We start from the raw sequence: 15,683 nt of genomic DNA, 5'->3' as shown, positions 1-15,683 counted from the left end.
TAAGTACATTTGTAGTTAGTTGCAATTACTAGGTCTATTGAAGGTTTGACAACCACCTAGGTACTACTTTTTCATTTGCAGGATTACATACTTCCCCATTTGATCTAAAAATTTTATGAAAAATTTAGATTTAAGTGCTTTCTGTTTCTGCTTGGTGATTAGGCCTGATATGTAACATGTTCCCTTAAAAATCCAGTTGTTTGTTCTTTCCTTTCCACTTGGCTCCTGCACTGTTCAGTGGGGATTATCCCCTACAGTTGTTACAGATTGGCTGTGAATGTAATAGAGGGAGGTGGGATGGGTGCCACTGGATATCATTTGAGAAGCTGAAGAGCAGCTTTGTTCTGCAAGGAGATAGGTGAATTAAAACCATGTTGAGCAGGAGACATGCATAATAGATACAGGAGTCAACAAAGCCCAAAGAGGGGAAAAGAATAGTTGCACTACAGGAGGTCTTTATGTTCTTTTCTTTCTTTACTTCTGAAACCTCTCAGGGAAGTTCAAACCCCTACAATTTTCTTGTCAATAAAGAAGTTAATTGCAAGTCAAGCGCATATATAGATAAATCAGAGGCGGATACAAGTATGGCTCGTCATATTAATTCAAATTAAAGTCAAGTTGAATGAAAAGTGAAAAATAAAAAAGTGATATATACAGTATTTAAAGAAGTCTTTCCCTTCTAGGCACTTTGTATTTCATATTGGATTTTTGCCTCTGAACTTTAAAAAAACTGAGACTTGTGCATAATATGTCTCTCAGGAGAAGCAAAATAAATGTCATCCACTAAAAAGGGGGCATGACATAATTACAGACATTTCTAACATATTGCACTGGTTCAACTTAGATGAAAATGTTATTATATAGGAGTAACTGTCTGTTCTAAATGGTCAAGATTCATTAGGTATGCCAATTTGTGATGGAGTATTTGTGACATCTTTGAATTTTTAAAATTATTGTCAAATTTTAGAATGTGAACACATTATATTCTCTGCATTCCTGCTTTTCATATCACTGGTACAGTTTATTTTATTATTTATTTTAAATTAATTAACTAATTAATTTATGGCTGCATTGGGTTTTTGTTGCTGTGTGCAGGGTTTCTCTAGTTGCAGGGAGTGGGGGCTACTCTTCGTTGCTGTGTGGTGGGCTTCTCATTGCGGTGGCTTCTCCTGTTGTGGAGCATGGGCTCTAGGTGCCCGGGCTTCAGTAGGTGCGGCTCGTGGGCTCAGTAGTTGTGGCTCGTGGGCTCTAGAGTGCAGGCTCAGTAGTTGTGGCACATGGGCTTAGTTGCTCCGCAGCATGTGAGATCTTCCTGGACCAGGGCTCAAACCCGTGTCCCCTGCATTGGCTGGCAGATTCTTAACCACTGCAACGCCAAGGAAGTCCCAAATCACTGGTACATTTTAAGTCTTACGAAAAAGTTTGTTATTGTAGTAAAGACAATTTATAGTAGATAAAATTACTGCCTGAGTCAGAAATTTTCAGTATAGAACCCCATAAGTTGCTTTCTTTTCCTATTAGAATTTGCCTAGTAGAATTGCTCTTAGATAGAAACTATTTGGATAGTATGAAAACAAAAGTGGTTGGCATGATAGCACAAAGTTTCTTAAGTGAATTTCAAGAAGAAGGGGTTCCTTCGGAATAAAGAAGCGCAAGTGTTGATTTAACCCCTTAGCCAGAGGCTGTAAACCATCCATTGTGGGCTGAATGCCTTTTGGCGGGTAGCAGATATGTTTTGTTTAGATCACATACTTTTGGCTCACACTGTGTTTCTGTAAAAATTGAATTAGCTTTCAGCATTTAAAAATCTAGGATTTCAGCTAACTCCCCAGAGTTTGGGTTTCTCAGAAAAATGCAGGCTTTCGTTTTACTTCATTGCCGAACTTTAGATGGGGCATCTGCTCTCTGGTTAACCAGGCTCTGCAGGCTTTCCATTTTTTTTGGTTACATTGAGGTTGAATGTTAATCGACATTTATCCCTGCATTCAGATGCTGTTTTCTTATGATTAAGAGAAAAGTGAGATGCTTCTTGTATCTATCTGGCTTTGCCACTTATTAGCTGAATGAACGTGGCCAAGTTAATAATCCTCCCCCTTTAGTTGTCACCTTTAAAACTGAGATTTTAAAGTGCCTAGTGCCTGTGTCATAGTTTTGTGAAGATTAAATGAGTTAATTTATATTAAATACTTAGAACACTGCTGGGTGCATAGTAAGCAATATTTAAGTTTTATTATTATTATATCCTCATCAGAATTGGAAAAATGAGAGACAGGCTGAGTGTGGGACAAAAAAAAAAAAAAAAGGTAAAATGTCAATAATAGGGAATTCCCTGGCTGTCCAGTTGTTGGGGCTCTGCACTCTCACTGCCAGGCCTGGGTTTGATCCCTGGTCACAGAACTAGGAACCTGAATGCCACGTGGCACAGCCAAATAAAATGAAATAAAATTTAAAAAATAAAATAAATGTCAATAAAAAAAAGAATGGGGAAGAACATTATTTCTTTGTTGAACTAAAGTTCAATATGCAATTGTGCTTATCTTACAGGATTACAACACCATCATAAATTAAACTTATCCCACTTCATGCATGTATGTTACCTGACTGATCATAATATCCATCTGAATTTGATATCCCTGTTTAGGGATGAAGTCTATTCAAAGCATCATTCAGAGAGTTTTAAACCTTCAGGTAGGATATATATACGGAAACTGAGGATGTTAAGGAAAGGTTGTGACAAAAATTTAGTTTTCAGAAAAAGTATTCATGAGTCTCTTCTAAAATATCTTTTCTGTTTTAACTAAAAAGCTTTAAATTAATAGCTCATCATGAAGTTCTTTCAGTTTGTTTGATTTTTTGATGTTCTTTAAAAACTTAGGATATAAAGAAATAAATGAAAAAATGACCATCAAAAGTAAAACAAAGTAGAGCTTCCCTGGTGGTGCAGTGGTTGAGAGTCCGCCTGCCGATGCAGGGGACATGGGCTCATGCCCTGGCCCAGGAAGATCCCACATGCCGCAGAGTGGCTGGGCCCATGAGCCATGGCCGCTGAGCCTGCGTGTCCGGAGCCTGTGCTCTGCAACAGGAGAGGCCACAACAGTGAGAGGCCCGCGTACCGCAAAAAAAAAAAAAAAAAAAAAAAGTAAAAAACAAAGTTAAAGTTTTTTAAATAAATGAATTCGAGTATGTAATTTCAAAAACTTATATACACAGAATATTTAGAAGGCGTGGGAAGATCAACAGTCCTTGAAGCACACGTACAGGAAGATAGAACCCAAGAAACACATATTTCATCTCCTGTTGAGTCTCCTTCCCAGAAGACCAAAAGTGAGTAGCTAACTGTAAAACTCTTGAAATGATACTAGTCTGCTATGTACTAAACTGTTATGTTTGTCCTATATGTACAAAAAGGCTCATACTTGTGAAAATGTCAGGTCTAATAAGTTATACTCTATATTTTATCCATTTATTCGGTCAACATTTATTGAGCTCCTGCTATTTGTCAGGCTGTATTCTTGGTCCTGAGATACCGTGGTGATCAAAGGGACAGCAATCCCTGCTGTCATGAAGTTTACATGGAGTGGGTATTTCACAGTTGACTTATTTTTCCTAAGGTATGTTTTTAATGTAGAATAAAAATATTTATATATGGATTGTAACTGCTAGGTTTTTTTCAGAATGAATTATTGGGATGAAGTTCCTTTCTGAGAATAATTAGAAAAAAATGAATATTTGCATGCAGCCTACAAAATAGTCATGTTGACAGTTGATGTAGATTATATATCTGTTCCTTCTGTTGTCCCTTTATATCGTAATTTATTAATTACTTACATAATTATTTGTTTAAATATGTTCTGTTTCTTTTTATTGAACCTAGGAAGCAGGTTCCCAGCACCATTTCAAATTTGTTAATGAATTGTTGAATGAATTCTGTCAGTGAAGTATAATGCCCATAAAAGACCACTGAAGATTAAATGCTGTAGTAAATGAAGCCTTAGGAATTGTAATTCCAGATGCTTTTATGTACTACATATATGTAAACCTTCAATACTTATTTCCATTTTGAGAAAGAATAAAATTAGGCAAAACTGGAATTTCTCTTTGTCTTTTAACATTATTGTACTAATTATGATTTAGTACCTTGCTTTCAGCAAAATAAATTTTCTGACAACTTAATCTTGTTTGCCATATTTTGAGTTCTAGCACCATACTAGTTATATTTTTATTGTTTAACATCAAGTTTTAGCAGTATTCTTTCTTGAAACTTTTGAAAAATTTACTGTTTTCTTACAGGTGAAACTGTGACTGGTGAATTATCAAAACTCTTGGATGAAATAAAGCTCTGTCAAGAAAAGGATTATTCTTTTGAAGATTTGTGCCACACAATATCAGACCACTACTTAGATAATTTGAGCAAGATTTCAGAGGAAGAACTTGGGAAAAATGGAAGCCAGAGTGTAGTAAGTAAGGGGGGAAAGAAGACAATGCGTCTGTCTTTGCCAGTTTGTTGTGTACCTGAGAGGCATAGGATTTATGTGTTATCCTATCTTCAGATTTAGCCAGTGTCAAATGTCAAGCTTCCTGTTGCTCTTGCCCTGATATTCATTGGTGTTTCATTCTCACTGCATGTGTAGGGAAGAAATGCTTTGATAAATCGCTTATGGATTGTGATGATCTCACTGTTAGACCCTCTTAACACATGAATTCATAGTTTCTTTATGTTCTTTTAGTTTTATTGGGCATAATGATATTGGTTTCCAAAGAAAAAAGAAAACCTTCCTCTTGTCTCTTTTCCCTGTTTTCTCTATGATCTGAGTCTAACCCCATCTTGAAGAAGAAAGACAAAGCTGAGCCATGCGTATATACTTCCCCAGCCACTCCGTAAGTCATAATAGGTGAGAGACGTTGTGGAAAGTTTGACCAGCATATTTCTATAATCTTATGCAAATCCAAATGGATTTGCATGCAACCTATAAGCTCAGAATTTAAATCATGTGTTAGAGATTCTTGCTTATTTGGATTTTTATGTTAACACGATAGCAAGAAAAATTGTAGAGAATCAATCAGATTAAAGTCAAGATTTGTGTACCTGTCTTTTATCCTATAGAGGAAGGATTTATAGGATGCATTGGTATTAAAGGAAATGCATTATTATGATATGAATCCTTTTCTCACTTTTAGAACTTAGTTTGTTATAGAAATATTACACTTTCTTCGAAAGCCCATAATAGAGTGGATTGTGTTAAGTATGTCATTTTATTTATGAAAGCTAAAAAAACAATTGCTAAGTATAGTGACTGTTATGAGAACGTTTACTTCATTTAGTTACTTAATGTGAGCAGTGACAGTTTCCCAGGGTAGTATTTGCTTGTCTAGGTCCATGGCCAGTCTTACCTTCTAGGCCTGTTTTTTCTTTTTATCCTTTGCCGCCCTGTCTTTTGAAAACATCACATTATTGGCTCCAATAAAAGCTCTTTTGAATAATTATGATTAATTATATATATACTGAAGTAAATACTTGTAGGTTTTACCAAATGAAATTTTTATATTGATGAAATATTTACTGTAGTAATTTTAATGTTAGGACAAAACTCCTTGTTTTAAATAAATCTAAAACAGGTCTATGTTAACTCCAATTACAAACCAGTTACATTTCAACATTTCCTTGAAAGTTGGTTAGAAATTAAAACGTATTTATCCTACATAAACAGTACATGGTGTTCAGGTCCACTAAGTGGCTGCTTCGGGCCTTCTACTTCTTAACCCACAGATTTTCTGAAAGCCCTAATTTTCTAGACCAGTGGTTTCTAAACTTTTCTTGTTGTAGGTACCAGTAGTAAACAAATTTTGAGCAAATATCCCAAATGTATTTATAATTATATATATATATATATATGTACACATATATACACACACGTATTCTACGAATATATGCTATAAATTATTGGGCATATACTACAAGAGAAATTCAAGTGAAGAGGATAAAGAATAAGTGTAAAATAGAAGTGTAAAATAGAAGATCTAATTTTTTTTCTTTTATTCAATTGGTATCTTGTGCACTTTGGGCTCTACATGATCTGCTTGGAGAACGTAATTCAAACTTATAGCTTTTGGGTGGTGATGGCAGGGGCTTTTGGCATTTAGAGGGTGACATAATTTGGGGAAATGATGGCCAAGTTTTTCTGTAAGTCAAAGACTGTTATTGTGATAGTAGTAAGGGAGAAATGAATGCTCATAAGTTGAAGTTAAGTTCAAAATTCAAGGTTGTACTTCCATACAAGCAATCACTGTTTGTTCCTGTGACAAACTTTATATTGAGTTCTTTGAAAATATTGTCATACAAAATATTAAAGGTTACATGAGGCAGAAAAGCAGAGGGTACATATGAGTAAGAGCAAGCAGTTCTATTTATCTGGAATAATAAAGTTTATAAAGGGGGACAATGGGAGATAAGATTAGAAGATAGGTCAAGGTCAGGCCATGGATGATTTTGAATGTCAGGGTGAGAATTTTGGTATTTATTTTTTAGGAAATGAGAAAAATCTAAAGGATTTTAGACACATAAAAGACTTTATTGGAAGTGGCCTTTCAGAAGTTGAATCCGATAGAAACTTGTTATTGAATGTTTAAAAATAATGCAATTTCTTAGAATCTTCTCTACAGCCTGTGTTTTATTTGGGTCATTCTTGTTTTGTTGAATATCTGTTTCCATTTATCAAAAGTGTTTTTCCAAGTTTTTAAAATGAATTATACTCTCAAATTATGCAAAAAATTTAATTGAGTACTTACAGATCACCTGATATAGATGGTCACTACCACGTTGTGAGCTATAGAATTTATAATAGCAATAATGAGATGCGGTTTCTGACTTCAGGGAGTTCAAAATTTCTACCCCAAGAAGTCTTCAATTGCAGTGTGCAGAAAAGACTAACATATAAACAACAAATATATATTACAAGAGCTGACATTTATTAGGTGCTTGCTATTTGCTGTTCTAATGCTTCATATGACTTATGCCACCTAATCCACACAGTAATCCTAACAATGGAGTTACAGATTCGGGAAATGACTCAGCTGGCAATTGGCAGATCTAGGATTCAAACTCAGAGCCAATGTCATTACTTCCCAGCTACATTTCTTATAATAAACTACCCTGTGGCCAAAGGAATGTTTTTTTAAAGGGAGAGGTTAGTGATTTATAGGTATTCATTGAAGTCTTCATGGTGGTAGGGAGAAATTAAACTGGGATATGGAGGAAGGGGACACATTCTTTGCACTTGTATTGGAATGAATGAATGAATGAATGGGAGGGGATTCTAGCCTGCAGAAATAGGATGTGCAAAAGCACAAAGGTGAGGCCTAGCATTTAACATGAGGATGATTTACCATAAGAATTTGTTTTGAAATGTAGTGGGGAGTAAAGCTGGATAAGTAACGGTAATATTTAACACTGATGGAACACTTTATTTATATTAACTGATTTAATCCTCACACTAACCCTATGATATAGGTAGTATTATTCCTCCCATTTTACAGATGAGAAAACGGAGGCACAGAGAAATTGTATGACTTTCCCAAGTTTACACGGTAAGTACCAGGGCCAGGATCTGAACAAAGGCAATCTGGGGCTTGGAGCCATACCCCTTACCGCTCAACTATTTACTTAGAGAACAGGGACAAATAATTAGATTTGGGGAGCTAGTCAGAAGTTTAATATTGATGCTGAGGGGAATAACTTTTGAGTATGGGAGTTCTTTCATGAAGGTGACATTTTTAGAAGATAAAAGTGGTAACTATATGTCAGATGTTCTGGGGAGGGATTCAAACAGTGACTCTCAGCAATGGTCATACATTAGACTTATCTGGGAAGGCTTCAGAAAATACTGACACCCTTAGGTATCATGGCAGACCAACTAAATCAGAATTGTTTTGGCTGACTCTGAGCATTGTTCTTTTTTTTTTTTTAGCATCTTTATTGGAGTATAATTGCTTTACATTGTTGTGTTAGTTTCTGCTGTATAACAAAGTGAATCAGCTATATGTATACATATATCCCCATATCCCCTCCCTCTTGCGTCTCCCTCCCACCCTCCCTATCCCATCCCTCTAGGTGGTCACAAAGCACCAAGCTGATCTCCCTGTGCTATGCGGCTGCTTCCCACTAGCTATCTATTTTACATTTGATAGTATATATATGTCCATGCCATTCTCTCACTTCGTCCCAGCTTACCCTTCCCCCTCCCCATGTCCTCAAGTCCATTCTCTACATCTGTGTCTTTATTCCTGTCCTACCCCTAGGTTCTTCAGAACCTTTTTTTTTTTTTTTTTAGATTCCATATATATGTGTTAGCATACAGTATTTGTTTTTCTCTTTTTGACTTACTTCACTCTGTATGACAGACTCTAGGTCCATCCACCTCACTACAAATAACTGAATTTCATTTCTTTTTATGACTGAGTAATATTCCATTGTATATATGTGCCACATCTTTATCCATTCATCTGTTGATGGACACTTAGGTTGCTTCCATGTCCTGGCTATTGTAAATAGTGCTGCAGTGAACATTGTGGTACATGACTCTTTGAATTACGGTTTTTTCAGGGTATATGCCCAGTAGTGGGATTGCTGGGTCATATGATAGTTCTATTTTTAGTTTTTTAAGGAACCTCCATACTATTCTCCATAGTGGCTGTATCAATTTACATTCCTACCAATAGTGCCAGAGGGTTCCCTTTTCTTCACACCCTCTCCAGCATTTATTATTTGTAGATTTTTTGATGATGGCCATTCTGACTGGTGTGAGGTGATACCTCATTGTAGTTTTGATTTGCATTTCTCTAATGATTAGTGATGTTGAGCATCCTTTCATGTGTTTGTTGGCAATCTGTAAATCTTCTTTGGAGAAATGTCTATTTAGGTCTTCTGCCCATTTTTGGATTGGGTTGTTTGTTTTTTTGATACTGAGCTGCATGAGCTGCTCGTATATTTTGGAGATTAATGCTTTGTCAGTTGCTTCATTTGCAAATATTTTCTCCCATTCTGAGGGTTGTCTTTTGGTCTTGTTTATGGTTTCCTTTGCTGTGCAAAAGCTTTTAAGTTTCATTAGGTCCCATCTGTTTATTTTTGTTTTTATTTCCATTTCTCTAGGAGGTGGGTCAAAAGGGATCTTGCTGTAATTTATGTCATAGAGTGTTCTGCCTATGTTTTTTTTGGTTTTTTTTTTGTTTCTTTTTTAACATCTTTATTGGAGTATAATTGCTTTACAATGGTGTGTTAGTTTCTGCTTTATAACAAAGTGAATCAGTTATACGTATACATATGTCCCCATTACCTCTTCCCTCTTGCATCTCCCTCCCTCTCACCCTCCCTATCCCACCCCTCTAGGTGGTCACAAAGCACCGAGCTGATCTCCCTGTGCTATGTGGCTGCTTCCCACTAGTTATCTATTTTACGTTTGGTAGTGTATATATGTCCATTCTACCTATGTTTTCCTCTAAGAGTTTTATAGTGTCTGGCCTTTAATCCATTTTGAGTTTATTTTTGTATACGGTGTTAAGGAGTGTTCTTTTTTTTTTTTTTTTTTTTTTGCGGTACGTGGGCCTCTCACTGTTGTGGCCTCTCCTGCTGAGGAGCACAGGCTCCAGACGTGCAGGCTCAGCGGCCATGGCTCATGGGCCCAGCCGCTCTGCAGCATGTGGGATCCTCCTGGACCGGGGCACAAACCCGTGTCCCCTGCATCAGCAGGCGGACTCTCAACCACTGTGCCAACAGGGAAGCCCAGGGAGTGTTCTAATTTCATTCTTTTACATGTAGCTGTCCAGTTTTCCCAGCACCACTTATTGAAGAGGATGTCTTTTCTCCATTGTATACTCTTGCCTCCTTTATCAAAGATAAGGTGACCATATGTGCATGGGTTTACCTCTGGGCTTTCTCTCCTGTTCCATTCATCTATATTGCTGTTTTTGTGCCAGTACCGCACCATACTGTCTTGATTACTGTAGCTTTGTAGTATAGTCTGAAGTCCAGGAGCCTGATTCCTGCAGCTCCCTTTTTCTTTCTCAAGATTGCCTTCGCTATTTGGGGTCTTTTGTGTTTCCATACAAATTATGCAATTTTTTGTTCTAGTTCTGTGAAAAATGCCACTGGCAGTTTGATAGGGATTGTATTGAATCTGTAGATTGATTTGGGTTGTATAGTCATTTTCACAGTGTTGATTCTTTGAGCATTGTGCTTTTAAAAAGCTTATTCTAACATGCACATTATTGGCCTAGAGGACCAAAAATCTGCTGGGACCTTACTGAGGTAATTCAGGCCTCAGATGATGCATCTGAACTGAGGTCTTGATAACACCACAGGATTATAGAATTTTAGATCTAAATAAATCTGATAGATCTTCTGGTGCCCAGCCTAATTCCCATACTGTCCAGTGTAAGAGCTCTCTTGAATTAGGGAGCTTTTTAGTTTATCATTCAGGAAAATTCAAAGTATAGTCCAGCCATAGTCCTAAATTACAATTATTTCTATATTTTAATGCAATATCAAATGTGGAAAACAGGTTTGTTTATTATTCACATTATTGGCTGAGGATGGGTATTTGGGTTCATCTAAACTTTAATTTTAGATTATATGAAACATTCAACTTCTTCATTGTAATATGAAAAATAATTCCAAAATTTAAAAGAAATCAAAATGTTAGGAAAATATGTTTTGCAGCATTTATGTTATTAATAAATGTATTTTTCATATTAATTATTTGGCTTGAATTTTGTGGGTATTTTAACTATTCTTCATCAGTTTAGCTTTTATTGCTTTTTTCTTCCGATAGAGGGCGCTCTAATTCAGTAATTTAAAATACAAAATCAGCCGTCTTATGTAAGAACTTTTATTTTTGTATTGGAGGTTTGGGTTTTATTAAAATATTAGCCTTAAGGTGGTAGTTTGAATAATTTTACTAAAATAAGTGAATTAGAAATTAAATTCTTATTATGATTGTATCTATTTGATAGAAGGTTTTACATTTAATGTGAAGGGCATCTCAAATTAAAATTACATTTTATTTTGCATAAATTTTAATTCAAAAGTCAGTCTGTTTTTAATTCTTTTGTAATATGCATATGGAATCATTTTCTAAGTTGAATTAAGACATTATATAATCTAGAATGTAAATTTTGAAGAAATATAAATATATTCACATTCTTTTCAACCCCTGAAATTTAGGTTTTTGAAAGAATATAAAATTATCTGAAAAAAATTTTCTATTCTCTTCATTTGTTTTTCCAAGTCATATTTGCAGCTTTCCCTCCATGTCTGTAAACAACGTACACAACTCTTAAATGTGAACACACGATGCCTTAGAGAAATTTGATGATAACATAAGATAATTAGAGCAAATTTCAGAATTTAGGTTTCAGGAAAACATTGTTTTAAGATATAAAATTAAAAAGGCATTATTGCCTCATCAGCCTATGTTTCTAAGAAATAAATAAGAAGCATCAGGGATGAAATGCATTATGTAATTTTTCTTCTGAGGGGAAACCTAGACACAAGCAGCATCTAAAGGTTATTGTTTGAAAGGGGTTGTGTTGGCAGGTTTTTCTTTCTTTTTTTTTTTTTTGCGGTACGCGGGCCTCTCACTGTTGTGGCCTCTCCCGTTGCAGAGCACAGGCTCCGGACGCGCAGGCTCAGCGGCCATGGCTCACGGGCCCAGCCGCTCTGCGGCATGTGGGATCTTCCCAGACCGGGGCACGAACCCGTGTCCCCTGCATTGGCAGGCGGACTCTCAACCACTGCGCCACCAGGGAAGCCCTGTTGGCAGGTTTTGAGCTATTTAACTCTTCTCGCTTATCTCTTTTATGTTATTTCACTTTCGGCCCAATGTAGAATCCTTAATTATGTTTAAGCTTTCTGAAGTATGAGATATTTAGCATTTTAAGATTTCAGGTTCAACTTCTCAGTTTTTATGCCAAGCTTCTATAAATTGCATGAGAGCACTCTCAGGGTGGGGAGGGGTGTCTATAGGAAAATATAGTTAATTTGGTGCCAAAATTTTCAAGTCTTAAAATAGACTCAAATTAGGCTGCCTAAAATTCAAATGGTTTTTCTGATACAAAGTTAACTTTCAAACATATTTTAACACAATTCTAGAGCTTAATATCAGGAATGCAGAAATTTCAGAATTGTGAGAGACTTTAGTGGCTATCTCATCCAGTTCCTGTCAGAATCAGAGTACTTCGGGAAATGAATTTTCTATATAGAGTGTTCTTCTTACAAGATTGTAAGTGTTTCTTTAGCATATATGAATTTTTTAAATAGTGGAGCTAAATCTTGAGCAGTGGTAACTATTATTTTATTGGGAATATAATATTCAGAAGGGTATTTGTAACTTTAATAATTCCTGTCTTACATAGTTGAACAAATGTTTTGGAAGTGATGACTCAAGGCTGCTGTGTATTAAGCCCAGGTTTGGTTTGTCCTAACAGATTCTCCAGGATTTAGGGAATGCATAGATTCTGTTGACCTATATTTGTATTTTGAAACTGATACCATTAACCATATATATGTACTAAATGTACACGCAAGGAAAAATCCAGAATCAGGATGGTAAGATTTTTGTCTCTATTTTTACCCTAGGAAGAAAATTTGTACCTATAGTGAATCTAAGAAGATCCTTTAGATAAATGGCTACTAGGATAAAAGAGACACTCTTCTGAATTTCAGACACAATTGCTTTTATCTTTCATGTCACATCTCTGTTCTATTTTGTCTTGTAAGTTTATACATTTTTAAATATTACTTCTTATAGACTCCTTGATGGCATGATCTGTATTTGATTGACCTCTGTAATCACATCCTGCCTAGCACAATGCCTTGAATGTAGTGGTCTCTCAGTGAAAGTTCATTGAATGAATAAATACATAAGAAGGCAGACACTGCATGTGAGTGCACATCTTCTTGTAAATAAACCATCATCATCGGAAAACATGTTTAATTATTTGCAGGTGAATTTCAGAGTACAAGGACAAGTGTTTTTCCATCAAGCATGGAGTTTCAATTTTTTAGGGAGGTAACTTAGTCTAGCAGTTAATAGCATAAACCTGGGTTTGCATTCTTGTTCCGCCACTTACTAGCAGAGTGACCTTTGGAAGATATTTGATCTTTTCAAGCCTTAGTGTACTCATTACTAAAAAAAAAAAAAAGTTTAATATGGTTTTCTGTCAGTCACAGAAAAAGAGCTATTTTCTTTTGTGTTGTTAAAAACATGCCATCTTGATTTTTATGTTTCATAGACTTTGTCTAGCTTTGTCTAGACTTTCTAATAATCACTCAATGTCAACATAGAGGGGATTTCTCTAGTGAAATGCTAAATAAATATTCAGTTCTTGGATTAGTCATAGTCAGTATTTTACTTTGAAAAAACCAATCATCTATTATAGTCAGGTCTGCACATGTTAGGGAGGAATAGCAAACATGGCAAATAATTGATCTTACATGAAAAATTATCTCAATAAACAGATTCTTGGCTCAAAGTAAAAACACAGAATTCAATGGGACTTAATATAAAATCCCCAATTAGATTCCTAAAAATTTAGTGATATAAGATGGGAGAGGTTTAATTTGGGGGAATAGTTCATGCAAAAAGTTCTGGGTGTTTAAGTGACCAAAATTGCAATGTGAACCAACAGTGAAATGTGGCTGCTAAAAATCAATAAACAGTTTCCAAGCTATGATCTCTGAAAATAGCATTTATTAAGTACTAAGTTTTAACTAAGTTCTAGACATTGTGGTAAGCATGTTAAAGTCATTATCTCCTTTATTCCTCACAACAGTGCGATGAGGTAGGTTTTATTATTCTCAATGTGGAAATTAAGAGTAAAATAACTTGGCCAGGGTCATAGAACTATCAAAAAGTGAAGCTGCTATCTGAACTTAGGTTTGCTATCTTACAAGATCATGATTCTAACCATTAGGTCAGCCTGTCTGTCATTAGTATCTTCCACATTGACTACCCTTACCTTTTCATCATCCCCAACCATCTTGCAATTTCACTTGAATTATTGCAGGAGCCTCTTATCCTATCTTCTGGTTTTCTCTCTTCACTTGCCCCAATCTATTCTTGATACTCTTGCCAAATCAATATGCCTTAAGTGTAATTCTGATTATTTCATTCTCCTCAAAGCTAGCACTGGTCCTCACTATACAAATTCAGTACAGAACAGAATTTTAACTCTGGCATTCAAGGCCTTCCATGTTCTAGCTTCATCATATATTTCCAGCTTTCTTCCATTAATGTCTTAGATAAATTTAATGTTCTGGTAAAATAGATTATTCTCAAGTGTGTGTCTTTCAAATAGATTATTCTCAAGCGTGTGTCTTTCCTTATCTCTGCTCATGCTCACATGTTTTATCCATGTGTAATTCTTTTCCCTATTGTTTTTACTTATTGGAAACCATCCTTCGCAAAACCTTTTTTGATCCTCCTATTTAGATCCAACTATTTGGATCAGATATCATTAATTTTGTTTATATACCTATTATGCAGATTTCATAGTCTGCTGTGTAGTATTGGTGCAAAATCTTCTTTTTTGGCTTTGCTTAGAAGCCCTTTGATGACAGGGAAATATTGATCTCTGTGTGTGAGTGTGTATCCATAGCATAGTTCCTCACTCACGTGCTTAATAAACATTTGTTAAATTGATATGGTACACAATGGACATCAAAAGTCTGTTTAATAACTGAATTTAGTGTATACCTATGGAAGAGCTCTAACAAGGAGTCTTTTTAATCTCAGAAGAACTTCCTCTGTTGGTTGATGTTTCAAATAATGAATGCCTCACCATTTGATTTGAAGATGAAGTGAAATACCCAGTTAAACTATATTATAAACTTCCTCACAACATAAAATCACAAACATCTTAGGTCAACTCATACCTTTCTTAAGTAGTAATGCATCTCTTTTACTGATAACAAAGAAGTCTTACATTGCAAATACCATGTTTGATTCCTGATAACATAGAAAAAGGAAATCTACTATAAGAATATGGGAACATATATCTCAATTATATTATTAAGTTTTCAAATCTTCAATTTTGTGATAAACATTTTTTAATTCATCACTGTTATTCTTTCTGTATAAGTTGAGAGGGCCTATTTTTGAAGCAGTTTTTTCAGTTAATCATAAAGAAAATGGGCTTAAGCCTACACCCTACGTTTTCCCCCAGTTGTTAATGATTCTTGCTGATTATGATGTGCTCAACTGATGCATAGTATTATTTTGTGCACATTTTAAAATGTGTTTGACACTAAAATATCTTAATACTAAGAGCATTCTGTTAAGGTATCCAAAGGCAGCAAACTCCCTTCCTAATTAAACTTTTATATATTCGAATTTTATGAAGTTTGTGAAGTGATCATTTTATCTACTCTGCAGATGCAACATCAGCCAATTTTTGTTTTGATATTTTCATTCTCTCTGATCTCTCTCTAATGTCTAACTTGAATTTAATCTTCCTAACAGAAGAACTCAGCTATTATGATTTCCCTGAGAATCTATACTTTATACTCAGGAGTTAATTGTAATATTTTGTTGAAAATTTGATAATAATTCAACTTTATTCTAATCTGACTCTCCAGATAATGATGAAGTTAATTTTTGACAGCTCTTAGCCGCGTGTCACATTTACCTTGT

At 35.3% G+C, this 15,683-nt stretch overlaps 1 protein-coding gene across 7 annotated transcripts in view; it reads left to right on the top strand.

The window, feature by feature from the left end:
* ANKS1B (ankyrin repeat and sterile alpha motif domain containing 1B) overlaps positions 1-15,683 on the top strand; it is a 1,184,309-nt gene that overhangs the window by 210,166 nt on the left and 958,460 nt on the right. For 6 of the 7 annotated variants that reach the window (XM_029204271.1, XM_029204270.1, XM_029204269.1 and 3 more), the window contains exons 7-8: positions 3,211-3,324; positions 4,291-4,457. The exons of the other annotated variant lie outside the window; for it this stretch is intronic. In XM_029204271.1, coding sequence (XP_029060104.1) covers positions 3,211-3,324; positions 4,291-4,457 — 281 coding nt within the window. The remainder of the gene's footprint in view (positions 1-3,210; positions 3,325-4,290; positions 4,458-15,683) is intronic. 7 annotated transcript variants of the gene reach the window in all.

Source organism: Monodon monoceros, unplaced genomic scaffold (genome assembly GCF_005190385.1).
Source record: "Monodon monoceros isolate NGI ecotype Baffin Bay Population unplaced genomic scaffold, NGI_Narwhal_1 Super_Scaffold_6, whole genome shotgun sequence".
In the NCBI taxonomy this organism is placed as follows: domain Eukaryota; kingdom Metazoa; phylum Chordata; class Mammalia; order Artiodactyla; family Monodontidae; genus Monodon; species Monodon monoceros.
The sequence above is the reverse complement of the archived record's forward strand: the minus strand, read 5'-3'. Positions and strand labels throughout refer to the sequence as shown.